General features: G+C 38.6%; 3 protein-coding genes across 4 annotated transcripts; 2 read left to right on the top strand and 1 right to left on the bottom strand.

Annotated features, from left to right (window-relative positions):
- Positions 1-243: 243 nt before the first annotated feature.
- On the top strand, positions 244-9,855 carry LOC308686933 (uncharacterized protein). Its single transcript, XM_081359044.1, has 19 exons — positions 244-337; positions 1,113-1,324; positions 1,574-1,638; positions 2,200-2,450; positions 2,542-4,023; positions 5,199-5,300; positions 5,451-5,608; positions 5,823-5,847; positions 6,180-6,251; positions 6,516-6,621; positions 6,776-6,906; positions 7,248-7,559; positions 7,800-7,910; positions 7,996-8,122; positions 8,233-8,400; positions 8,591-8,764; positions 9,108-9,286; positions 9,404-9,474; positions 9,594-9,855. Exons 1-19 carry the CDS (start codon positions 313-315, stop codon positions 9,747-9,749), a joined length of 3,927 nt encoding a protein of 1,308 aa, XP_081215170.1. The 5' UTR covers positions 244-312; the 3' UTR covers positions 9,750-9,855.
- Positions 9,856-12,029: 2,174 nt separating this feature from the next.
- On the top strand, positions 12,030-24,130 carry arhgap1 (Rho GTPase activating protein 1). The gene is made up of 13 exons (XM_081358903.1): positions 12,030-12,307; positions 14,924-15,068; positions 18,236-18,328; positions 18,412-18,499; positions 19,739-19,870; positions 19,973-20,059; positions 20,182-20,280; positions 20,365-20,475; positions 20,623-20,699; positions 20,862-20,939; positions 21,030-21,158; positions 21,334-21,437; positions 22,225-24,130. Exons 2-13 carry the CDS (start codon positions 14,933-14,935, stop codon positions 22,393-22,395), a joined length of 1,305 nt encoding a protein of 434 aa, XP_081215029.1. The 5' UTR covers positions 12,030-12,307; positions 14,924-14,932; the 3' UTR covers positions 22,396-24,130.
- A 313-nt stretch (positions 24,131-24,443) lies between these two features.
- Positions 24,444-27,845, bottom strand: LOC308686849 (SPRY domain-containing SOCS box protein 3). Of its 2 annotated transcripts, none has more exons than XM_081358902.1 (5): positions 27,612-27,845; positions 27,083-27,247; positions 25,378-25,509; positions 24,906-25,096; positions 24,444-24,821 (listed from the first exon to the last, which is right to left on the bottom strand). In XM_081358902.1, the coding sequence occupies exons 2-5, from the start codon at positions 27,240-27,242 to the stop codon at positions 24,762-24,764; spliced, it is 543 nt and encodes a 180-aa protein (XP_081215028.1). In that variant the 5' UTR covers positions 27,243-27,247; positions 27,612-27,845; the 3' UTR covers positions 24,444-24,761. The 2 variants fall into 2 exon arrangements, with proteins under 2 accessions (XP_081215028.1, XP_081215027.1); XM_081358901.1 differs by having other exon boundaries at positions 24,445-24,805.
- Positions 27,846-27,951: the final 106 nt, after the last annotated feature.

Genomic DNA, 27,951 nt, shown 5'->3' with positions numbered 1-27,951 from the left:
TGGATCTTCTCCTGTAGTTAAAATACATAAAGGACAGACCAGACACAGACACTTTGCCAACATGTGCTAAATGCCTTTATATTATAGTCATGGATATCTTCTTTATACACAGAGATTGTCTTACATACATTCAAAACAAAACGAACATTCAGCTTTATTTGGAGAGGGCGAGTGCAGCAGCGGTAGTTGTTTCTAGAGGGAACCGTTTCTCTGTAACAGTCAGCTACCTGACTTCCGGTCGATGCACCGTTGGCTGGAGAACGATAATTTTCCCGGAGTTTTGGGTGCATAAACAAGACCCTCGAGTGGCCAATGCGCAGAGGAAATATAGTCCTGAGTTGGTTGAAAACGTTTTCTCAATTTCATGCTTATGTTTGCAGATTCGACCAGTTATCTACTCGATGAACGCTGGGTTTTAGCACAACCTGCATCTATAAAGACGCTTTATACATAAACAGCAAAAAACCAAAACAAAACAAAAAAATATTTTCTGAAGATCTAACTGTTATAGGAAACTGCTGTTTACTCCATAATGTGTTTGTCATCAGCTAGCTCTGCTCTCCATAATACTTTATAGATTACTAACTGCATATTGCTTTATAGACTTACCAACAGAGGAAAACTAAAGTCTTGAATTTACCATATTTTTTTAATGAAAATTGTGCATTTCAAATTAAGAACTGCATTTATTCGAATCGCAACAAGCATTCATTTGTATTCCGCGCATTAATTCGTATTGCCTCTAACCATGCATTTCACTGTACAAAAATCACCAAAACTTGCAACCATTATTGTTATTACTGTAAAACCAGAGTAAATTATACGGGACTCTCCTTAAAACGTTTAAGTGTTCTATGTCTAAAGACATTTATCTTTTATGGGTCTGAAAAACAACAATATAATAAAAGAAAAGAAAGACAATAGAAAGAAAAATAAAGTAAACATAATGAAAAAGACATGTAAATGCACAGCCAAATAACAATTATTCATCAAGTATTAGTTGAGTTTGTTTTTAGTTAGTGCTGTCCATTCATCCTTTCATGTAACTACAGCTTTCAAAATGTAAGTATGAGAGTAATATCTTGTCTTATTGTGGTGTTTGTTATTTTTAGTGGCAACAGACTTTTGGAGGGACAAAGGCTCTGGGAACATGAGAGACTCCATCCACAGTGTGCTGAGATCAATACCGCGAGGGCTCACCCTGGGTCCTTCTCTGGCTGAAGATGGACAGTTGGGTCTGTGGTGTGTTGGGCGAGTGCTAGAGAAAGGCACTCTGCTAGGTCTGGAGGAACCTGACAAAATAATCAGGAGGGAAAAAGAGGAGGTATGCATACCACTGTCTTCTTAAATTTTATTTTGAACCATACAGCTGACAGGTTGGTTTGTTTAGCACCACTACAGCAAATTTGCTTTAAGACATTAGCAGCATCTACTTAATTTACTTCTCACCTGATATTGCAAGTATGTTTTTAGAAGCATTACTATGTTCAAATGGGACTACAAAAGCAGTTTTTTAGAGTTAAATAAGATGCTGCTATGATAAGTAATATCTATAAGTGTTCTTATTCTGCAGGAGTTGCAAAATACATGCCAAAATGTGTTCAAAAGAGAAATCTCAGAGGAAATGTACTGGATGAGGTAAGTTTATCCAGAATAGACCTGTCACTATCACATGAATTTTGTTCTGATGATTAGGCCTAATTCTGTTTTGTTCATGCATTAATGTGTGTGTGTGTGTGTGTGTGTGTGTGTGTGTGTGTGTGTGTGTGTGTGTGTATATATACAGTATATATATATATATTTTTTACTTGAAATAGTATATAATATAGTAATGAACATCATAATAAAATAGGCCCACATGATTTACTTTAATGATGTGAAAATTTATATTTATATAAGATAATATAATAAAGATATGAAAAAGTGCAGTCTGAAATTAAACTGACAAACCTTCATTTTGCATGAGGAAAGAGTTTGACTATCTATTGACTTCTTGACTATGGCAAAATGAGGTTGAAATTTAAACTGTTATAACGGTTATATTAAAAAAATGCGATTAGATAGAATAACTGCAACTAGGCGATTAATCAATTATCGCAATTGGCCTAAGCCAGAATTCATTAATTATTATATTTAGTACAATTACTAGCTTGCATATCAAGACATTATATAATCAGACTTGTTTAACTGCCTCCACAGGTTTGCCTGCAGCACTCAGAGTGATGAAGACAGCAATGTCAGTGTACTTGAGGTGGATGGAAGATTGGGCCTCAGGGTCTGTCGGGACATTCAGCCAGGAACAGAACTGCTCCTCTTGAAAGATCAACAAGAAGCCTCTTTTGAAGAAGAAGTTCTGCAAGTAAAAGCCTGTGAAAACAGTAGTAGACCAAACAGAGATCAAGATGAAGCTCTAGAGGCCATCACTTTAGATCACCGCTCTGGCTGTTCATGTAAGTTTACACCTGATATTTGTACTGTGTAAGAGGTCCATGATATAATGTTATGCTTTTGAAAATGTGTGAAACTTTTGTCTTCTAACAGATCCTGCCACACAAGAGAATACAAAACTTCCTATCAAGGTGAAAAGTCTTGTGCAGGACTCTAGAGCCTGTAATTCCAGTGTCCTGGAGCAGAATGGGGTGGATGAGGCACACGGGGAGAGTGAAGCTGAGCAGATCGATGAGCGTCCTGCAAGAGAAGAGATTCAGAGCGTCAGTGTGAATACATCACAAGCCCAGAGTTCACCAGAACATCTGAAGCCAGAGAGAAGCCTAAGAGCCAGCTCTCGCCTTGCCGCTAAACCTCGAAAAGTGCACTCGTCAGCCAGCCGTATCTGCAAACGACAAGATCCAATGAACAGGTCAGACCTAAGCAGCAAGAAAAAGCTCTTGAATAACAAAGACAACACAATGCAGACGTTGTATGTTAATGAGGATTCCAGCACGGAGCAAAATGAACAGGATTTTCCTCACTTTATTATCCGAGAGAGGAAGTACAAATGTCACGAGTGTGACAAGAGCTTCTTTCAGCTGTGCCATCTCAAGAAACACAAATTCACACATCAAAATCAAAAGCCGTACATGTGCACAGAGTGTGGTAAACCATACAGTTCACAGGAGAGCTTCCAAGCCCACCTACTAATGCATCGCGGTCAGAGGCCGTTTCAATGCCAGCACTGTGACAAAAGCTACGGCTTAAAACGGGACCTCAAGGAGCACCAGGTTCTCCACTCAGGCGAGAAACCGTTCGTCTGTGACATCTGTGGAAAAGCTTTTGCTCGCCGGCCCTCGCTACGCGTCCACAGAGAAGTCCATCGGGCAAAAGAGCCAGACTACCAGGCTCCCAAGGTCAAGTGTCCAGAGTGCAGTAAAGAACTGGCCAATTCTGGCTCTTTGAGGAACCACATGCGTCTGCACACCGGAGAACGGCCGTACATCTGCCAGCACTGTGACAAGAGCTTTCGCCAACGTGGCAATCTGCTGGGACACATGCGCATCCACACTGGAGAGAAACCCTACAAGTGCGACCACTGCGACCTGCGCTTTTCTCAAGTTCCTGAACTGCGCCGACACCTGATTTCACACACGGGTGAGGTGTATCTGTGTCCTGTCTGTGGTAAGGCTTTACGGGACCCTCACACGTTGCGGGCCCATGAACGACTGCACACAGGAGACAGACCCTATAAATGTGAACAGTGTGGGAAAGGGTACACGATGGCAACCAAACTCCGGCGCCACCTAAAGTCTCACCTGGAAGAGAAGCCACATGTTTGCCAGGTGTGCGGAGCCAAATACACAATGATGCAGAGTCTACAGCGGCATCTGCAGTCACACAAACGTCATTTAGACTCTGGTCACGTATTGCCGACACGAGGCCGACCCAAAAGGGCAGGCCAGAAAGCAGAGGGTGAGCCAGGTAGGACTGACTGCAGCAGTTTGGAAGAGGGACGGATGGTGGCGTACGTTCAAGCCTCAGAGGACTTGGCTATGGTGTCTCACCCAGAAGGTGCCGTTTTGGGCTCTGGTGCGTACCACCATGGCACAATTGTTTTGGAAAAAGGAGCGGAGAAGGGAGTTGAACGTATTGAGCTCAGTGAGAATTTCATCGAGATTATTGTCTCCGATGATAATACCAAGTGTATAGTAGTGCAAGAACAGCCTTCTAAGTGTATAGAGATTCAGGAACAGGAAGCTAATGCTGAATGCATAGTTGTGCAAGAAAATGACGCCAGTAGTGACTGTATTGTAGTTCCAGAACAGGATGCTAATAGTTGTTTGGTCATATTACAAGGTCAGGATGGTCTAAGTTCTGTGGCAGAGACTGTAGAAATAGAGACAGGGCTGTGATACTAAAGTGTTTCATTTTCAAACATAAACTCTTAACATTATGTCTCAAACCAAAGAAAAAACAACCTTTGAAAATAAATGTATAAGCTATGTTGAATTTATGTCTTGCTGTTCTTTGATTCTTAGATGGGTTATCAGTAAATATTGACTCCTGTGGGCAGTGGACCTTGTTTCATCACTGTTTATACAGACATTGTACAAGTGCATTAGCAAAACACAGCTGTGTTGGGAAATGAGCTAATACAAGAGGAAATTCAATTTTATACTTGTATCTGTTACGTTGCAAATTATCACATCTTTGACACGTCAAATGTTAAAGTAAAATACCATGTACGTACTTTTTATATAAATACATAATGATTATTATTAGAGGAAACGATAAGCAGTAGATACCCAGTAGATAAGAGCTAATGGAGCTCTTCAGCTACATAAAGAGGGTCATCATTTCAAGATGAAAGCTATTTATTTTGATTAGTAACAAAGATGCATCTTCTCTTAAATAGCAACATATGGAGGAGCACTGTGTAAAATATTTAATCTAGTTTTTTTTTGTTATAATATAAATATTATAATTTGTATATGTTCTCATAGTTGAATTCACATCGTTTTGGAGATATGAAGTTATCTTGTTTTCATTAAATATGTCTGATTCATGTTCCTCAGAAAGCAAAGAATGTTCCACGTTGATATAAGTGATCTGATACAGAAGAGATAGGCTTTTTTTGATCAGACACTTTGTTCTCTTTGAACTCTGGTAGTTCAATATTAACTTGGTGACTCCAGTAACTGCAGCTGTGGGCTTTTCTAACTGAGTGTGTGAGAGATTTGATGAGATGCTCCAAGTTTTTTCAGGATTACAGACTCAGTCATCCCCAAGAATGGGAGCAAAAGTAGCGCCTCTCCTTCTCTCCCTGCTTCTCGGACAAGTTCTCCAGCTCACGTTGTGTCACAACGGTAGGAATTTACTAAGATTTCTTTGCCTTTTGACTAATTAGGCCATAACAAACTAAGAACAAATTTATCCTAAGATAATACTATGTGAGCCTAATATGTGAGCCTAGATGTTTTGTAATGTTTTGAGAAATTTTGGCTTTTGTGCTTCAGTGTTCATTGACAATAAGGAAGCCTCTCAGATCATTCGGGCAAAGAGGGCAAATGGCAGATTTGAGGAGATTAAACCGGGTAATCTGGAGAGAGAGTGTGTGGAAGAGATTTGTGACCATGAGGAAGCTCGAGAAGTGTTTGAGAGAGTTGATACAACGGTGAGAAATGCACTTTCTGTTGTAGACACATAAGCCCCAATTGAAACATATGGAAATATTAAAATCTCTTATCAGTGGATTTAAAAAATATATATATATATATATATATAAATATACAACGTATATATTTATAAGATTACTGGATTATTTGAAATGTGGTATAATACTTTTATCTAGTATTTTATGTTTAATAATTTCTTTCATTTTCCCACAGGACATTTTTTGGGCAAAATATTTGGGTAAGAATATATATCACTTTACAAAAGTTTCAGTGTAAACAGTGACAACATTTTGTGTAAACAGTTTCTATTGAACCAGGGACAAAGTGCATTTTCAACTGGCCTTTCCCTGCTCAATATACAAATTAAAATGAGTGTATTGGTATCAGGGTTGCCCAACGGCCAATTAAACTAGCCCAAATACCAAAACTCAAACTAAGGCACTCCCATAACTAAAATCTGTGGCAACAGTTTAAAAGTAGAACCAATTCCAAAAAAAAAAAAAAAAAAAAAAGCCAGCCTTGGAACTCTGTTAGATGTTATATATTTCCCTTTTTATCTTTTTTCCACAGGCTGTGAGGGAACAAAATTATTCAGAACACCAGAACATATCAAAAGTTTGAGAGCATGTGTGGATACAGAAGGTAAGGGTGAAACATACTTATATATATATATTCATTTTCTATATAATTTTAAAGTTTTTAAAGTATGTCTATATGGTTTTTATGAATTTTAATTAGAGTTTTAATTATTTTAGTATATCAAGTTAAACTAAATTAAAATGAGAAGTGTTGCCTTGGCAAGTAGCTGAAATAAAATGTTTACTTTTTTATTTTCAGTTAATGGTAATTTTACTTCTAGTAAGAAAATGTGTTTTTAGTTTTAGTGTATAATTTCTCTGTTGACAGGAGACTGTTTCATTCATTTTGGTGAACACTATGCTGGTAGAGTATCTGTCACCAAGTCTGGAAGGTCATGCCAGTACTGGAAAAGCAACTTCCCCCACAGGATTCAGTATGTACTTCTGCACTCTTTGTTGACAGCAACTGTAATCTCTCAGGATTGGCAAAACCATTTTATGTTGATTGTTTATAAAACATTTTTATATGCCTCTAGTGATATTGCAGCAGCTCTTTTGTCTTATGACCTACTTGTTTCTCCTTTTTAGTGAATTTAATGTGACACAGCTGAAGCTACCAGAGAACTTTTGCAGAAACCCAGATAAGAGCAGTGACGGCCCTTGGTGTTTTACAAGAGACCCGATGGTCAGAAGGGAGTCCTGCAGCTTGCCAAAATGCGGTAGTAGAGAAAATCACTAAAATCTTACTGCAAAATGTCCTGTGGTGTAATAACTAACATTTTGCGGTGTCAACCAGAATGTTGAGCCATCACCGCTGTGTCATTGAACCAGGTTGCTCAGGAGAAATTATAGCTGTAATAATAAGTGTACTTGATGTTGCTTTGGATCTGCTAAATGACTACTGATTTAATAAAACACATATTACCATATCTGATAGCACCTATTTGTGCCCTGTTTATTGCACATTTTATGCTTGAGCATGAATAAAAAAAAGGTTTTATTCCATTCCATCAAGTTATGCTAGTCCACCAGACTGATCATCTCACTCTCTCATCCTCAGGTGAGACTGTTGTTCACCCTCCGCCACCTCCTACTTTGAAACATGAACAGCGTTATGTCAAGACTAAATGTCTGGCTGGAAATGGGGAGACCTACACTGGGAATTTGTCTGTGTCTATGGGGGGACGCACCTGCGTGCAATGGAGTGCACCAGAAGTGCAAGCCTTGATTAAAGGAAAAGAGTTTTTGCCTCAAGTTCAGCTGATAAAGAACCACTGCAGAAACCCAGATGGAGATATGGAGGGTCCCTGGTGCTACGTAAAGGAAGCGGGTGGAAACATTACCATTGATTACTGTGACTTAGAGATGTGTGGTGAGTGAGCAGAATTACCTTCTACAAACACTTACACGATAACAACTAGAAATATTCATATTAATTTCTTCCCTTGAACTTTAGACCTTGATTGAAAGTGACATCTGGACCAGAGTCTTTTAATTAGGATTAAGTGTCATACGTTTTCAATGTTAAGGAAGCCTAAGTGCATTAGACATAAATCATCACGCCTCTAAGCCCACACTTGAACATCACTCTCTCTTTCTCATTCACTCTCAGACGCCCCTCTGGACAAGTTTGTAGAGGAAACAGGTGGTCGAGAGAGAACAACTCTTGATGGCAAAAGAAAGGCTTTCTTTAGCCCCCGCAGCTTTGGCAATGGAGAACAAGGTCTGATACCTTCACCGTCTGTTTTGCGGTGGTCTGATATCTTGTATAATCAACTGATAATTCATATTAAACTGCCTTTTGTCAGAGTGTGGAGTGCGCCCCTTGTTTGAGAAGATCAGCAAAGAAGATAAGAAGGAGAAGGATCTACTGTTGTCATACAGTGGAAGCAGAATAGTCGGAGGAGAGGAGGCTGAAATAGCCAGTGCTCCATGGTGAATACATCACCACATACGCTGTTTTAAACTTTCAGATATCTTGCCGTCATCACTCATCTCGTCATCTAATGCTGCATGCTGTATACTGTGTTTGATGTCATTTGCAGGCAGGTGATGTTATATAAGCGTAGTCCTCAGGAGCTGCTGTGTGGAGCCAGTCTGATCAGCGATGAATGGATTCTCACTGCGGCCCACTGCATTCTCTACCCGCCGTGGAACAAGAACTTCACCATCAATGATATCATCGTCCGCCTTGGAAAACACTCTCGTACCAAGTGAGCCCTCAAAAAAATTCTATAAAACCTGCTTTTTTTTTTTTCTTCAATTGACTGCACCATTACATAAATTGTAAATGTCTACTTGTTAATGCCGAAAAGCTGTGAAATATACACTAAGTAATTTAGAAACCTCAGTCTACAGGAAATTAAGCTGTTTTAAACTCTTTCCTGTTTCTCTCTGAGTCAGGTATGAGAGGGGCATTGAGAAGATTGTGGCCATTGATGAAATCATTGTCCACCCTAAGTATAACTGGAAGGAAAACCTGAACCGAGACATTGCTCTTCTACACATGAAGAAGCCTGTAGTCTTTACGGATGAGATCCACCCTGTCTGTCTGCCCACCAAGAGCATCGCAAAGAAGTAAGAAAAAACAATAGTGTAATATATATATATATATTTAGGTTCTACTCATCGGTTGTTGATTGGATGGAGGCAGATTGGAATGCAAGTTTAAGCAGACTACATGATTAGAGAAGTCTAATGAATCATCCACAATAAGATCAATAACATGCATTTAGAAAACGCAGATTTTAAAACTTCACACTATAAAGAAAGGGGTCCTTTTATGCATTTGTTCACCTTTTTTGATGGTGAAACTCACTAACAGCATATTTTCTTGAGAAACAACAATGTTTAGAAAATGCATTTTTGCATATCTTTAAAATGTACTCATAGCTGTAATTGACAGATTTTCTCTCTTAAGTTTAATGTTTGCAGGTTTCAAGGGCCGTGTAACTGGCTGGGGGAACCTCAGGGAATCATGGACATCAAACCCAACAAATCTTCCAACAGTGCTGCAACAGATTCACTTGCCCATTGTGGATCAGAGCATCTGTCGCAATTCCACCTCGGTCATCATCACTGACAACATGTTCTGTGCTGGTAATACTCATCATATTCATCATGGTCTTCTTTAGACCCTAGACAGTTCAGGTTCTGAGAATTCATGAGATGCTTTTGTGCTCAGGTGTCACAGCAAGGTCATCTTTTGTTTTATAGGTTACCTGCCAGATGAAACAAAAAGAGGTGACGCTTGTGAAGGAGACAGTGGAGGGCCTTTTGTGATGAAGGTATAATAACGTATATATTATTCTCTCCTCAAACAAGTTTGACTTACCAGTTCCGATAAAGCTCTGTTTGCTGGACATAACTAAACTTGTCCTTTTAAAACCTATTCCTGCCCCCACAGAGTCCTACAGATAAACGGTGGTATCAGATTGGCATTGTGTCGTGGGGTGAGGGTTGCGATCGTGATGGCAAATATGGATTCTACACACACTTATTCCGTATGCGTCGCTGGATGAAAAAAGTCATTGAAAAAACAGGCTCTTCAGATGATGAGTGATCTTCCAACCTGGAAAGAGACCTTTGCCACACACGAAATTAACACTTTGGTCAAATGTGATCAAACCTTCAAATTGATGAATAAATCTGAAATCTTTGTATGTTGATACCAATGTGTGAGCATGGAGTTTCTTTCTGTGTATTGTCAGTGAGAATGGGCTGGCCTCTTCTTTATAATGAAACAGATGCAATTCTGGTTTTGAGATCAGTTAAATTAAATATCAGGTTCTTGTCACATAAATAAGGGAATGGTGACGTGACTGATCACAATTATGAGGGTGTAATTACAACACACCAAAGTGTTAGGGGGTAACAGTTTAGGACCTAAGGACCAGATGTGTGAAAGAAGGCAGAATTATAATAAATTGAAGAAAAGTTTTACTGAAGATAGTTTGCAGTTTCATCAGCAGAAGTCAGCTTCAAGACTCACAGAGGAGTTCGTTGGCCGCCCCGCTTACAGTTACAAAGATCACTGCAGTTATACCCTACTACACCAAGGTCTAAGCTACGTCCTTGCTTCAGGTTGCAGTTTCTGTTTGGCTAAGAAATAGATAAACATAGTAATTTTCCACACATACACATATAGACTGAAGCATATCTCCATTGATTACGCAGCTGACACTCGGACCCTGAAGTTAGGCACGTCGTGACCTTCCAGGTCGCCAGCATGTCCAGAACAACAACTCAGTCAATCTCCAATAATGCCAGTGGTTCCTTAACCTGTAACCAAGAAGACTAACACACACACCGACACACATCTTTTCAAAGGTTGTATTTGGCCAGGCTCTAACTATAAACAGGAGAGTCCTCTCAAAACATCAAGATAATGTGATCTTTCTCTCAAGGAGAGCTACACTTTAGTCTAACTGGAAAGTAAGGCTTTAACAAAGAGATGGTCCCTTAAACTATAGATTTTAATGACCCCTGTGACCATAGTTGTCAGAGTACCCTAGAAAAACAGATGTATGTATTGACACATGTTGAAGACCTTTCTCAAACAAAACATCTTTCCATATTTCATTTCTGGAAGTCGGGCTAAATGAGCAAGCACTGTTACTGTATTAATATCAAATACAGACATTAGAGAATACATGAAAAGAACATTTCAGAAGTGGATTCCAATCCACCCGCTTCAAAAGATACTCTCCTTTTTCACAGTTCAGTTGGCAGAAACCACTGTATTTCATTGAGATGCTTTAATAGACGAAAAATGCTAGCAATTAAAAAAACAAAAATGTTACTACACTGCTCGGTCAAAAAAAGGTTGCTGTTTGGATTTAAATAGGCAAATGCTTAAGAGTCTATTACTGGATAATTATTGCTGTGATTATTATGTTTCTAGCATGTTATATGTTTGGCAACAACCAAAATTTGAGGCACCTCTTGATGGAGATAACATCACAACATTTGTTTTACATCAAGAGGTGCATCGATTTTTGGTCAAGATCTTGTATTGACAATGCAAGAGTCAAGCACTCTGTAAAGTCTACTCCAGCACATCCCAAAGACTTTCAATGAATTCAAGGTCTGGACTCAGAGGTGCCAATTCATGTGTGAAAATGATTCTTCAAGCTCCCTCCCAACCATTCTTTCACAATTTGAGTCTAATGAATCTTGGCTTTGTCATCCTGGAATATGGCCATGATGTACGGCCCTTCCTACATGCTTGTTTAAGAAATGAAAAGCTACACACTCCGTCAATTAGGGTTAGAAGAACTGTTGCCAAACATATAAACAGGTGACATGCTAGAAACATTATCATCACTGCAATAATGATCCAATCATTGACTCCTAAATATTTACCTATTTAAATCCAAACAGCCGGCAGGCAGTGTATTATTAAATTTGCATTTATGTATAAGGAATGAAAATTGTTTTTCATCTTCCAAGATAATTTGTGAGACTGTGCATTTTCACTTAAGTGATCACTGAATGTTCTCATTACTAAATTCCTGTATTTCACACCAAAATGTCATGCAATTCTATATAAAACATAAAGCAGTTTCAGGGTAATTGCAAGAAACACAGCTTGTATTTTATTATTAGCCTACTATTACATTTCTGGTTTTGGAACTAGTATACTTTAACAAGCCTGATGCTTATTTATTATTTTAGTTATTGCCCCATTTTATCTCCCATCCCACCAAGTTTTCCACTAGACTTATCAGAACACGCACAAACTGCAATGCTTAATATAATTGTTGCTTTGCTCAAAATGATGGTGTTGCTCAGAGATTCAGTGGTCCCTGAATAAAGGGGTGTTGACATGGAGGAAACTTCTGACATTTCAAATAGCTATTGGGCTGTTCAGAACACATAGGCCTAAGCATTATATCATGTATATTTTAATCCTGCTCTAGATCATTTCCTAATAAATGGCTGTTGTTCAACCAATGGTTATAATAACAACATCTTACAGGAGGCGTGGCCATCCGTTCTTCTCCTGCTGCATCCGGGCCGTTTACACTGAATTACAACGATCGCAAACCGGAAGTCCCGAATGAAATACGCAAGATTGACAGAGTTGTGAAGACTTCAGTAGGGAGCGCTGAAAATTAGGTAAATTCATTTCTTCTTATTTGATTTAATAAAACCTGCAGGCTTTTGCTCATCGTTTCCTCTGATCCGCATTAAGCCTTTAGCCGTACGGCAGGGCAACACTTGTTAGAATTTCCGTCCTGTTAAGTCAAGATGAAACAGGTTTGCAGCTAACGTTAGTTAGCTTAACGTTAGCAGACTGTCGACTGATCACAACGAACGAACCAATATGTGTGCAGCATTTTTGCTTTGACGCCATCACTTGAGAGGAAATCTGTTGCGTATTATTTAAATCACACGTTTACTCCGTTCTTGCTGCTGGGTAAACACACGGTTGCGTGTCCAGATGTTGCGTTTCCCTAGAAACGCTGGGGAATCCGACCATATGTGTCCAGAGCAGGAGTCTAGACGCGTTGACTACACCAGACGATGCAAAAGAGGTTACACTCAGTTTGGCGCTGAACCCAAGCACTTTAAAAGTTCGAAGAAGAACCGCTGGCTCGAGCGCTTGTTGTCTCGCAGAAGACACTCAGGATTACTGTCCTGTCACTGATAAACTACCATGTGTATGGGCATCAAATACAATGTCGATAGTTTCCCCTAGCTCCCATAGTATTGTTGATATGATAATTAAATAATAGTGAAATCTTGTCTGTACCTTGTTAACGATAAACGCAGCTCAACAAAACGCTCTCATTCAGTGTCCCTTTTCACGCCTTTAGTGAATCTTTATATGGGATGTTTATGTGTCCTACAGTGTATCATGTTATACACTTATGTTATGTAACATTATTATGTAGCTTTTATGGCCTCATATTAATTAAGAGACTTGCATTTGTTTCACTGCAGGGCTATGTAGAATAAATCCTTAACTACATTCACAGTTTTAACCTAAAATCTACCCATTTGCTTATGTGATTACTTGAGGCGTCCAGAGTTAATTAGTTGTGTTTTCTCCTGTGGGTTCATGCGTGGATGACCACACTGCAGAGAGATGAGCAGAATCTCACCACACACTCTTGTGCTTCGCTCTGCAGATTATTCTGTGGTAGATGTGCTGAGCACATCTGAACCATGCTAAATGGCTCGACTAGACTAGACACAAAAAATAAAATGATTGCATTTGTGATTGCCGCAGCAGAATGGAGCTGAGAATATGATGAGCGGCGCCTGACACTCAGGATTGCTGACCTGCCACACATAAACTACCATATCTATGGGAAGAAGAAAGCTAGCTATGAGGACAGATCACATTGTTTTTTCCCCCCTGTACTAGTATTATTAATGAGGTTATAAACAATAGGGAAATCTTGGTTGGACCTTGTTTGTTTATAAGGTCATTGGTACACTAAAAAAGCACTAAATATTGATTTTTGGCAATTTTTTTTATTGTGGTGTTGTAAGGCTACAGTCTTTTAGAAAGCGTATAGTTTATTTTGGAGGTGTTGGGGTTTCTTTAGGCCTTTTGTGTTTAAGCTCTCTTTAGGGTCTTTGTTTCTGTCTGAAGTGCTGGTTGACTTCACTGGCTGCAGCCTTGAAGCCTCTGGAGCACAACTGTGAATGAGGAGCATTGTTTTTGCTGATGATCTTGGGTATTGAATTAGAGAACCATTTGTAGAGTGGAACAGGACTAATTTTGGAAGGGTGCTGTCTGGTCAGAACCAAAGAATATATGTTCACTGACATCAGAGATAGTTCAGCAACAACTAGCTACTTACGAGTGATGAGAGCTTCTCTATGATTTCTATGACTATAGCAAGATTGCTGTCAGTATTTACAACAGAATCACACTCAGTCAGACACATAACTGAGATAAGCCATGTTCTTTGATCAGAGCGACAGATTGACCCAGGTTACGTCACCTGAAGTATGTTATGATATCCTATTATTAAGAGATATGGACGTGGGTGTCACAGATGTTAGTAAACCTGAAGCTGGCTCTGCTAGGGTTAAGGCTATAAATAGAAGCATAGGGTAAAACTGAGATTTCTTGTCAGTATACGGTTGGACGGTCACATTGCCGCGCGGCACCAAAGCGAGGGACTGTCACAGCAGATCAATGTCTGAGCCCTACTGACTCCTGCATTAGTAGCCTTGCAGCCTCACACATACAGTCAGATGTCAAATATAGCACATTCACAATGCCACAATATTTTCATACTAAAAGAATAAGAACAAAATATAATTATAATGTAATAAAAAGCTCGACCCTGCCGATTATGACAAATTAAAACACTCGATGGTGTGGATTATTTATTAATCCACACCATCGAATATCTAAGCCAGAAAACTAAATTAATATTAGCCCGTTTCTAATGTTGTTATGTCATTACTGTGCCTTATTATGAAAGGTGCTTCCGTTAAACAATTCTCACGGGACAGATTCATAGATAGCAAGACTGTGTTACGAAACAAACCTGTTCATCATTTGTCATTGTGGTCACCCATGTGAGTCAACCAGTTACTGTTCAAGCAAGTGTGTGCGTGTGAAACGCTGCGTTTGCACAGGCTTATGCTGGACGGACAGGAATCTAATGTGAAGGGAACTGAGCATTTGCAGATCTCAGTATAATGTTGTGTGGTATAGTTTTGTCCTGTTCTGTGTCGAACTGTTGTGTGTGAATTGTGTTGTCTTAGAGGACCATCATGTCCTCTGACCTGCTGGTGGACCTTCAAGATGATCTGGGAGGAGACGACTCTCCTAGTGCTGCGCTGGACCAGCTCAAACTGGTACAGGACAAACAGTGGCCACCAGATGACCCTTTTAGCCTGAGCAAATCCGGTGAGTGCACGTGAGTGGAAGTGTGTGTGTGTGTGTGTGTGTGTGTGTGTGTCTGTCATACAGGATAATAATAATGTTTAAATGTAGCCTAGTTTTTTTTTTTGCAGAATCACACTGTTCGTTTTGGAAAATAAAGCTGTGTGAGCAAAAGGAAGTAATTGCAAAGAACTACCATTTTTATCATGAATTCCAATCACATGCTTGCTATATTTAGAAGCAAATTAAGCTGAAGTCTTCCAGATGACATAATTGTCACTGCCTATTTAAGAGCCAGCAGAGAACTCTAGTCATGCAACATTAGTCATACAGCACACACAGGCTGCCATACACCCAGAGACACACTTTACCACTCTTACCGAGGAGGACTTTGACTGGACTGGTGTGTGAAGTCCAGTGTAATTGGTTCTTCCTTTGGTTAAGCCAGTGAAGCTCTGAGGATTCAGTAAAGTAGAATGTGAGTGATCAGAGAGGCTGACTTACTTCTTATCACTCTATTGCCATATACGCTATAGCGTGTGTTTGTGAAACTGGATGTTTTCATGCAGGTCTTGACATTGTTTTTTTTCTCACCAGCCACTGTGGCTGGTGGTCTTACAAAGTTACTAGCCACTCAGCATTTTCACTGGCCACAATTTTGCTGTTGAGAAATTACGTTTTATATGATTAAAGTTGACTTTGGCGTGCTAAAATTGACTGGAGATAGATTTACATCCCTTTCAAATGTAAATGACCACTGTATACAACCAAATCAAGACTACATGAAATGTATAACACTACAGGTCATTATTAAATACTTAGCTCTGTAAAGCTCCTTTAGTGTGTGTATGTATGTACAGTCAAACCAATTTTTTTACTAGTTGGTGCAGAACACTATAGTTAATTTATCTAAGTGAGGATAGCAAAATACATTTTAAAAAAATAAAACTGTGACACATTATAATTCTTCATACAGTGGACTGCCAGTAAAATTTAAAAATATTTGTGACCAAAAATGATTCAGATACTTTGACCTGACCATGTTTTGCTTAAGTTTTTTCTTTAATTGCTAATGTGACCTTTTTACACCACAGACTGGACAAAATTAAGCATTGCTTGGTAATTGGTTGACCTAAATTGCTATTATATCTAATTGTGTACTTAAATTTAACAGCTGACAGCTATTCAGCCTAATTAATTTGTGAGACAGTCTAACAGAAGGTTTGACTGTGTGCATGTATATGTTTAAGTATATGTTGTATAAGTTTACAGACCCCTTGCAAAATGTTAATAATTTTAACAAAATTGCTATCGATATGCTGTTGATATGACCAACGGACATTTCATGGTCCGTTATTCACCTTATTCCTGATGACCTTACTGCGTTTTGAATTATGGGAACTTCCATTCAAAAAGACTGAAACTAATCATTTCACATCATAAGATTGCGCTACAAATAAAGCTTATCTGTCAGTTTGACTCAATGAGCTCAATGAGCTATCAGTCATTCCGCTGTAATAGTATGAAAAAGTTCAACATATGCTGCACATTTGTGGTCTGTTCTCCCGATTTAATGCTAGAAGAATCTCTTTTTTTTCTCCCCCAATCCTCACGTCTCTTTCCAGGTTTGTTTTCACAGGTAAATACAAATTTTTTTTTTATCTGTCAAAATGACTGAAATCACTTTGAAATAGTATCACGCAATGCTGAAGCTTTTTTTTTTGTTAATATATTAAGGCAACGTATGTTACATAATACAGAATACCACAGTGATATTTAACCGTTCGATTTTGCTGTGGAAAGACTCGTGCTTTTGGGGTTTGATCTGTTGAAAGTACCTTGTTGACGCTTTTACACTTTTAAATGTCCTTTTAATGTTCAATGGTTGAAGGGTGAGTAGAATAATGTAATGTCATTGTACACAGTTTAAATATATATATTATTGCATCCATAGAGCTAGTCTTTCACTGATTGTATACAGCTTAACGGAAGTTACACCCATAATTCGCGCAAAGCGCCATGGGGCGTAGGAATAAGGTGGATAGTCTCGACTTTAAAATTGGTCGTCCCAACCACAAACGAGACCCACTTTTCACTGCCGTACATCCTACAATCGCCACAGCACATGATTTTCTTTGCTGTATCATATACCAGCCTTTCTCGACATTACTACTTCAACCACTTTTGGTTGAACTTTCTTTTCTTCTTTATGTTTCCTCATCCTTTTCATCCTCAGGCAATCTTTTGTGTTTTGTTAACTCTCTGGGTTTTGTTAAGCCTTTTATGTATGTGCCGCCACATTCACTTCTCCACAGGGACGTCTTGGTTACATTGTCTTGTGACATCAGTCACTGGCGCTTGAGCAAAAGGCAGTAGGCTTCACAAATTGACCAGTGAGCAAACACTGTGAGCAGGTCGTGCTCATGGGAGTTGTAGTATAGTGTAGTGTCATACTGCAATTAGTTAAAGGGGTGGTTGATTATGATTTCACTTTTCTAACTTTAGTTAGTTTGTAATGTTGCTGTTTGAGCATAAACAACATTTGCAAAGTTACGACGCTCAGAGTTCTAAGCAAAGGGAGATATTTTCTTTTATAGAAGTTGCTTTTTAAGGACTACAACAAACGGCTGGTAGGGTCTACTACACGACATTCCTCCCGTAAAATTTACATAAACCCCGCCCTTGGGAACCCCGCAAGCAGTGTTGAGAAGAGGAAGAGTTGTTGTAGTAGAGCACATTTGTGAGTCTGCTCAAGCTGTCGCATCTGTTTTTTCACGTTTATTGTGTTTTTGCTCACCCTCAAAAAGTGACAACTTTAACATGCTATCAAAAATGATTTGTGGGGTATTTTGAGCTAAAACTTCACATACACACTCTGGGGACATCTTGTGAAAAGGGGCATTATACCATCCCTTTAATTATTTCAGATGCCTTTTTGAGAAGACTACAATTAAAGTATTTATATTGGCGGGTGTTAAAGTCAAGCCCTGTTTCCATGCATCATCTCTGACTGCAATATTGTAAGCCTTACAAAATAGTGCCATGCCTTACTTTTAATCCAAGAGACATTTACATTCAAGTGATATTTTAGAATCCTGTCAAGAGTCTGTAAAATTAATTTTTTTAGACTCTTACATTTCATTTTTTTTAATTTGTTTGAAATGTGCCATTCATTATATTCTTTCCTGCAGCTTCAGACATTAAAAGTCTTGGTGACAAGTCACACCTGTCCTGGGACGACCCCTTCTATGACATCGCCAGACATCAGATTGTGGAGGTGGCAGGTGAGACGTTATTAAATGCACAAGCATCACCAGCTGGCATTTATCGTAGTTCTAAAGTTCTTGATCTTTCTCTTTCTTTTTAGGTGATGATAACTTTGGTCGGAAAGTCATCGTTTTTAACGCTTGTCGCATGCCCCCCCAACATCAGCTGGATCATCATAAACTTCTCATGTAGGCGTCACTGCTCTTACTTGATTTATGTGCTTCATCAAGCTGGGCTTAATACGCTGCATCACGTATGCATTGCCTTTTTCCTAATTATGGGTGGTTAAAATGTCCAGGCAATCATACGTAGATGAGCACAAGACACTATAAAGATTAATGTCAAGTGCAGAGAACAAACATGTTCAGGGGAAACATTGATTATGATTCAAGGAGAGAAGTTTTCCTTAGGGAAAAAAAGAGCAGTTGTCAACTGATGTTTTCTGTTTTCTTGTGTTGTTTATTTGGTTAATCCTAATATATTTAGGTTTTAATTGAAATGGTAATTAAATATATTGATTATATTCTTACATCGTGAGATTTTGAAATAATATATTTTTATAATAAATAATGTTCATTTTTTGTTATCATGTGGTGTGACATTTAAAATAATATTCAGATAAAATAATTAGAGTTTGATAGTTGTAAATGGTGTCAGTAAAAGTTTTATTAAATTATAGCACAGTTTTGCTAACCACATTCATGTACTTAATTAATATGAAACTAATTTCAGTAGACTAAAATAAGTCATTTTTATGAATAAAAAAAAAGAAACCTGGTTTCATAGATTAGACCTTAGTTCAATTAGGACATTTAAGTAGGCTTTATAAACATGACAAAACAGTGGCACTGACATATTTTAAGATCTGTTTCTTTCAGTTAAAACAGCTCAAACATGCATTTTAGTCTGGGACTAGTCTTAAGCCTTGCCTGTGAAACCAGGGGACTATGTCACATCATTTAGCAGTTTCAGGGATTAGTCTAGAAAAAAAGACGTTTAAAGTTAGTTTAAAATGGCAAATGTATATGACCCTGTCAGCAATACATTTTTTTAAAATTGTTTTCATGTCATATTCTCGAGGTTATTTCTTCCTTCATTGTTTGCATACACTGAGTGGTTGACATTTATGCAGAGTAATAAATCAATCATGTGTTCAGTCAGTGGTTCAAAGCACCATAATGCTCTAAGTTTTTAAAGAAGTGAAATTGAGACAGTCGTCTTATATCTGTTTAGTTCCTTGTTATGAACTTCAGGAGTTGTCTGAGAGGATAATTGCATGTGTGTCTATGAAGAGCAAATTTCACACTCTAAAGTGTATAAATGAAACCTTAAGTTTCAGTACTTGACATTTTCGCATAAGTGTAGATTTTCAGTCTAATCTGAAGTTTATATTTGGTGTGAATTGATTGATTGATATTTGTGTGCAGGTATTTGAAGCAGACTCTTGACAAGTATGTGGAGAGTGATTATACCCTCATTTACTTCCATCATGGTCTGACCAGGGAGAACAAGCCCTCTCTCAGCTGGCTTCGAGATGCCTATCGGGAGTTTGACAGGAAGTGAGTGATGCTTCTGTTAGTGAGAGGTTCATGAGTGCTTTAACAACAGTACAAAAGAGCAATTGGCTCTCTCAAGCTTCACTATTGCTGTGTCTGTTACAGGTATAAGAAAAATATCAAGGCGCTGTACATCGTCCATCCCACCATGTTTATCAGAACCATCCTTATTCTCTTCAAACCTATCATCAGGTCAGTGCCACACTATGCTTAATATGCTGAACTTCTGTCTTCCATAAGGTTCTGTTTTATTCTGTATTTGATCTGTAGATTCTCAGATCTGAGTCTGACCGCCTCTATACTTCATGTTACAGCTTTAAGTTTGGCCAGAAGATAAATTACGTAAATTATTTGAGTGAGCTGGAGGAGGTTGTGAAGTGTGATCAGCTGGTGATTCCCAACAGAGTCCGAGAGTAAGAAATTATATATGCAGTTATACATCTACTCAGATCATTTTTTAGCCCAGAAGAAATTCATTCAAGAGTTTCTTTGTGTAGGTATGATGATAAGATCCGTCTGTCTCTGAAGCCGTCTGTCGTCCCTGGACCGATCTCTCCCCCCCATAGTCCTCCTCTTCCTTTCCAGCAGTTTGGCGTCCCACTGTCAGCGTGAGTTTTCCTTGCACTTTTCCTCTCACATCTCACATAGCTACGGTTACTGACAAAAACATAACGCACCTTCATTCTTGAGGTAGGACTGAATATACTCTTAAACCTGCCATTGCCATTTAGAGTTTTTTTGTTGTTTGAAATCAGATTGAGACACATGGCAGCAGATTCGGAGGGAATTCCTCTAGTCATGCGTGATACTATTGGATACCTGCAGGAGAATGGTTGGTCTTTTACTACTTTAGATATATAGCCTTCATGGGTTGAAATTGTCTGATGAGTTCAGTCATAGGAATGGTATGCCAAATTGATTATAGATTATTGTAAATTAATTAATTTATTTGCTTATTTGAGAATGTGAGTTTCTTTTCCATCTTCATTTGTAGGTCTCCAGATAGAGGGAATATTCCGGCGTTCTGCAAACGTTTCATTGGTTAAGGATATTAAGCAGAAATATAACTCTGGTAAAGTCATGTGGTGCTCTGTACACATTTCCTGTTCATAAAATCGATTGGCATCAGCCCTCAGAATTTTGCTTGTGTGTGCGTCTATAGGAGAGGAAGTGAGTTTCACTCAGCTGGACAATGTCCACTTGGCAGCTGTGATTCTAAAGATGTTCCTCAGGGAACTGCCAGAGCCGCTGCTCACCTACCAGCTCTACAATGACATTGTCAACTTCCACAGTAAGAACACTACACACAACCCACTCACACACCACCTCCAAATTCCAGCAGCTTCCAGAAAGCTCACGCAAAACACGCGCACGTCTGTACACCTCCTATACTGACATTTTTTAACTGATTTGCTAAAACATGTTTTTGCATACAAACTATTTACAATTCCTTTATGTGTTATCAGATGTTGACACGGAGTCTCAGGCAGAAAGAATTCGGAACATGCTGATCTCCCTTCCTGAGGAGAACTATGCATCACTGCGCTTCCTCATACAGTTCCTTGCTCAGGTAATGGTAATACTCATAATCGGCAATGTTCGACAATAAGGATTTTTTACTCAATGTTAAGTAACTTTTTTTTATATTACTTTTAGAATTTAAATATAACTTTTTTTGTTGTTTTACATTTTTTTTAACTTTTTTTTTTTTTAAGTGCCCCATTATGCTTTTTCAGACATTACCTGTCATGTAGTGTGTAATATAGCCGTTTATGAATGTAAGAGGTCTGCAAAGCTACAAAGATCAAAGTGCACGATACATGGAGTTATTGTCTCCCAAAAGAAATAACTAAATTTGCATAATGCCAGCCTATGGTCTTTATTGGCTGTCGCGATGTGTACTCTGACCCGCCATCTGACCATTCAGAGCAGAGTAGGCTCTTGGAAAGGAGGGGTTTTTAGAGAGTTTGAATCCTTTATTAAACCTTTTCAGTCACTGAGAAATGAGGTGATGTGCAGTGTATATTATGGGAATATTACAGCTTTTTATTTACTTTTTTTTTTTTATACCTTGGTTACATGTAAACGTATAGTAGGAAACTTCCAAAACAAAATTAGGAACCTTTAAAATACCATAATAGGGGCACTTTAAAAATAGGATTTTTTAAAATTTATTATACTTTCCCAACACAATTTTTTTTATTATAAGTTTTCCCTACAACAATAGCTGATAATTGTACAGATAACCTCAATCCAGCATTAAATATCCCTGCTAATAGATCTTGCTCAGTATTTCTTTCCTACTTTCTCCTTTAAGCCCGTTAGTGTTTCTGATCTTTATTGTTATTGATGTGCAGGTGTCTGCTGAGAGTGAAGTCAATAAGATGACCAATGCCAACCTGGCTGTGGTGTTTGGGCCCAACTTGCTGTGGGGGCAGGATGCTTCCATGACACTCAGCGCAATCGGGCCAATCAACAACTTCACCCGCATCCTGCTTGACCTACATCAGGAGGTCTTCGCTCACTGAGGAGCAGGAGAACTTTTCACGTTGACTCCACCCCGGTTATTGTCCCTTCCCTTTTCCATAGCTTTTGCCCCTCTGCTATGTCCCGTCCTCCGTGTCTCCCTCCGTATTGTCAAATGCATGAGTGTTTCAACTGGGTGAAGCTACACGAAAAGGATACTAGAAGGCGCAGGGCGGTCGAGCTTTCCCAAAAGTTTAGGCTGTGATTTAAATTCCGACAATCATCTTGTCTCTCCTGCAGAAGTCATGTAGCTGCTTCAGCAGACACAATGGTACTGCACAGGCACACGAGTTTTATAAGGTCTGTTAGCAGAGGCCTAAATCAATAAACCAGTACAGGAAGCCGTTTTTTTTTTTTTTTTTTGCTCATCCGCTGTACTTTGGATATTGTTTGTTCGACTTGACCAATGCGAGTTCATTTCAGTTAATTTTTCCGAGAAAAAAAACATTAGACTAAATGCACACGTCCTCTATTTTGTAAGCCATAGCTGGCACAAGCTATGGACAAGTATAAAGCACTACTACACAAAACTTGAAACACTTATTTTAAACAAGCTTCTTTCTTATTACATAAAGTATAATGGTATTATGCATTGTCTCAAAGATCTTTCATTCACACTTAATTTATATTATTCTTTCTACTATCCATTTCCCTTTTTTTTTTTGTTAGAGTCTCAGTATTTCCAGGAACAGGGCAGATACTTTTATGGCCAGCACAAATTTCCTGATGCTGAAACAGCTGATTTTTTTATATGTATCTATATATATCTATATCTGCCAACAGTCACCCTTCTCTCTGTATGTGTGGAGTTTTGTGTATTTTGTGTGTGGTCTTTTCAGTAATGCTGTTGTATTATATTAGACCCCTGAAATATTTATTTTGGCCAAAGATTATATGGTTAAAATGGTAAATTTTATTTGTAACTAGAAGACAAAACTGTCGGGGACAGTGCCATTACACATGGGCGCATTTGAAACAAAAGCCCAAAGATTAGGAATAGCAAACAACAATTTGACGTCATTTTGTCCTCTTAGTAAAATTGTGGTTTGATCTATGAGGAAATATATCATAGTGCGATAAGTTATTGCTGGTGTCTGAGTACATAAAGACATAAGTACATCGACATTCCAGTTGTATCACAGGGCTCTGTACGTGGAGTGGGAGTTGCCCCTTCGCTTTAATTTCATAATTAATGGATATGAACTGTCAGGATTTCGCACAAAAGAGGTTTGTTTCATGATCTGAAGTCCAAAAGAACCATAAAGCAGGTACTTGGGTACTAATTCATTTAGCACTAACGAGTTGTGTCATATGCCTTGATATTGAATTGTAACTGTTTACTGTGTCATGCAAATGTCTTATTCATGTCAATACATCTGAGCATTGACATGTGGACCAGTGGCTTAAATAGTTTTAGAAAAGCTCCCTCAAACCCACGTGTCTGTGTGCCTTACTGGAGTGAACCGGCGATGATATTAGCTGTTGAATTATTCCCCTTCTTTGGACAGATCTGTGAACATTGTGCCATTCTCTTGTATCTGTATCCAAACACATACCTGTTTACCTGTGCTGTAGACGAGTATCTCTGGTTTCCAGGTGGAACTTTGCATTACTTCTTTTGTGAAGGTTCTTTTCTTCCATTTTGGCTGTTAAAATGTATTCTGTGCTTTTGAAATCTTTACTTTTGTATATCATGTTGTGAATTCAGAGTAATAAATTGTTAGAGATGGTGTCATATTTTTTTCCCCTTTTGTGGTTTTGTTTTTTAAGCTTTAGAACATCTACAGGTTGTGATGAGCAAATAAAAACTGATAAAGACAGATAAAAACAGGCATTTTATTGGCTTTTAAATCTATATTTTTCCAGTAATAACGACACTGAGAGTACAATAAACTAATAATAAATTATTAGTTAATAATTGGAACGTCGTCATTGCCACTTCGTCAAGTGCAGGAATTACAAATTAAGAATAGAAACAGGAATGCAGATACAGAAAGAGGATAATTTAAATAATTACATATGATTATTTATATATATATATATATATATACAGGCTTTGAATTGTTTTTTATTTTATTCAAGCACACAAAAAATACACATTTTTTGAGGAAGGGCTGCATATAAAATGAATCTATTGCACTGGACAGAAATGTGTCGTTATTTGAGGTTGGCATGATCTAAACGAATCAGAAACAGATTATGCCCTTCTTATAAATGTGCATGTGTGTGTATCTGACAGAGCAGAGGTGTGGGTAATGGTAATTTGTGTGCGTGTCTACAATGTGAAAGAGACTGTGTGATGATGTGAATGCACTGTTCCTGTAGGGAGGACATTCTCTGGCTTCTCAAACCCAGCTGAAGCTCAGTTTCAGGGGCAGTAGAGCTCACCAGAGGAAACAGAGCCTTGCTGACCTGCAAGGAACAAAAACTTCCAGAAGCATTTATAAGTACCCACATATAACCTACATCCAGTACTTCCACATACTCTGTGCAGTGATGTTTCCCTCTTTACCTGCTCTAGGCCAGAGAAGGCCACCCCAAGGTTCACTCCGTTTCGGAAGAACGTCAGCGTTCCAGCGCTCAAGTCCAGCAGAACCCCAATGACTGTATTTCTTTCATAAAAAGGCTCTGAGTATTTCCGACTCCTTCCATTATGCCAGATGAAGCCTTTGTATGATAGACCCCAACTCTCACTGTCAATGCCTTTTTGAAGAAAGAAACAGGACACTCAACAATAAACAGTTTCAGTGATTAAAAGAAAAGCATTGTGTTCTTTTGTATGGTCTTCTTCTTTCCTCCCTTGTTAATCTATGAGGCATTGATGGGACAAAATTCCTGTTCATTTAAATGAATCAACCTTCGCTGCTGCTCCATATTTGCTATTTACATCCTACTGAATGATTTTGGCCATGACACATTGATTGTCTCCCTAAAATGTGGGCAAATTACATGGGCACTTCTAAGAGAAACATGACTGTACTCACCTATGAGGTTAATGAACCTTTGGTCCCCTGTGTGAAGCAGTGCATTTTGGGTACCAACCCCCACCATCACAGAGCTTCCATATGGAGGCTCAAGGAACTCAATCTCCCAGTAATGCTCACCATGGGTGAAACCTTATGCAGAAATATGTGTTATTCTGAAGTAATGAAGAGCTAATTCTTCATTTAGCAAATTCCTAAAATAATTGCCCAAGTCATTTTTTCACTGAACCAATAATTGAGGGTGAGTAGATTTTCGTTCTTCTTGATGCAGCTGCCATCTTGAAAAGCTTGTAAAATTGTCTAAGTCTCATTGTCTTTTAAGTTAGGCAAAATAAAACGGCCTAGTCACTCTTGACATAGGCCATTATACTACAGGGATCTGTTCAACTGAGGATTTGGCCGATTTTACCAGAGGTGGCCAGCATCATAAGGAGATGACTTATATTTTTTGTCAAAAAATGTGATGATATGATAGTTATCTTCAAAACGACTAGACCAGGGGTCAGCAACCTATGGCACGCGTGCCAACACTGGCACGCGGAGGGTTAATCGCTGGCACACAAGCAAATGCAAGAGAAGTGTATGTATTTTATGCCGTTCAAATGCACTCGGGCTCCCCTCCCATGATTAACATCGCGTAACATCAGCATCACACGTGCACACGGAACGCACATGTAGGAAACCTCGTGAATTACGTCCGTTTCACGCATATTTTTTTCGGCGTGCATGTTAATAAATGAGTGCATTCACACCGGGAGCAGGAGCAGCGCGTGAGCGCCCAACAGGAGCGTCGCGTGAGCAGTGAAGCGCGGGTTTTGCCGGCGAGTCTATTTTGTCTGCGTTGCTCACGCTCAATTAAAGTGAAAGCACACTTTTGATGGACAAAATAAATATGATTTCAAACAAAAGTGCCCAAAATGCACATAATGTGCATGTCTAGTGTGTTTTAACAAGAACTGGATTAGGTTATGTCAGAAAAGAAAATGAAGACTCAAAAATATTTATATAAAATTTACCCATTTAAACTTGTTTTATTATTCAGTTTGGGTAAAAGGATTTGGGTAAAAAATATATATAGAAAATAAATATTTGTGTGAGCTGTAAAGTGGTTAGAAAAAATGAAGTCGGAATCGGCTAAAATCGGTATTGGCAGGTCAAACTCAATGAAAAATCGGAAATCGGAATCGACCTAGAAATTTATAATCGCTGCATCTCTAGTTAGGAGTTATAAATAGCCTACTATTAAATTGTCTATCTAAATCTAAAACAAATTTCAAGAGAAATATTTAAATTTCTGTACTATTTCTGTTTAAGCCATTATGAAAATGTACAATGTTTGTGTATTTATATGAGTGTGTGTGTGTGTCTGTGTGTGTGTATGTATATATATATATAATGTATGTATGTATGTATGTATGTAGGCTATGTGTGTTGTGGCACAGTGATGAACTCGGAAACTTAAAAATGGCACTTTATGATAAAAAGGTTGCCGACCCCTGGACTAGACAATACTCTAGCATAATAAAAGTCTTATTAGCATTCCAATCACTAGTTAAAAATTAACTTAACCAGGCTTAGTGCAAACTAGCACTTAATGTTCAACTAGACGTGTATATACCCTGTATGACCTTGATTAAATGTAACATTGAACTTTAATACAATAATACGTAAGAACAACAAAAACAGCGCTATTCACTCGCCTCACCTTTGCTGCCTCTGACCCCTGCGGTTCCCTGACTGTCCAGCAGAGGACTGACATGAAAATACACAGCCTGTCGGCATAGAGACAGATGAGCATCAGGAGATTTACTGTCCGGATCCCATTCCCAACTGTCCCAAGTGTGATCTCTAAAAGAGCGCAACATTTGCTCTACACAATACAAAAACATACACATCATTCACTATATGCAGTAAGGAAAGACAAGACAAAACAAAACAGACTCACAATGCTCCCCATTACCAAAACATAAAAACATATTTGCTATCATTTGAATATGTATGAGTTAAATATACATATATAAGCTCCGTAACACTTTTAAGTTATTATTACATAAAGACGACTGACTAAGCGAGCCTATTTCTCGACATTTAAGCGTGGACACCTAACGTTATCTGAGGGGTGAGTACGACGTACACGGCACGTAGGCTACTACTACAAACAAACATACGTGACATAACTTACAGTGTACGTGAATTTACGTAACCCGAAGTAATGAAGAGTAACTAAAACTTACTTAGGCGCTTGAAGTCCGCTATTGCAAAGGAAGACGGCACAGTCAGCTTTATATATGGGTGTTGTTCAGACAGCTGGACGATAGAAAAACATTCCACAACTGCTGTCAAAACAACACTGGATTTATCCTAATATGGAAGTAGGCGTGCGTTTGTGCTATTGCGCTAATGAATTTTCAAATAGCCACTGCTAAAGTTCCTTGGTAGCCCTCCAGTAACGCAACCTAATTAATATTAATAAGCCAAACCTTCGCCTCTCTATTGGGTGAACGTCGAGTAGCTAACATATATTCATTAGCTAAAGAAACTGGAAGTTTGCCTCAAGGAGACGCAACGGTTTTT

This window comes from Scardinius erythrophthalmus, assembly GCF_964197995.2.
Source record: "Scardinius erythrophthalmus genome assembly, chromosome: 2".
In the NCBI taxonomy this organism is placed as follows: Eukaryota; Metazoa; Chordata; class Actinopteri; order Cypriniformes; family Leuciscidae; genus Scardinius; species Scardinius erythrophthalmus.
This window is presented reverse-complemented; position numbering and strand designations above follow the sequence as displayed.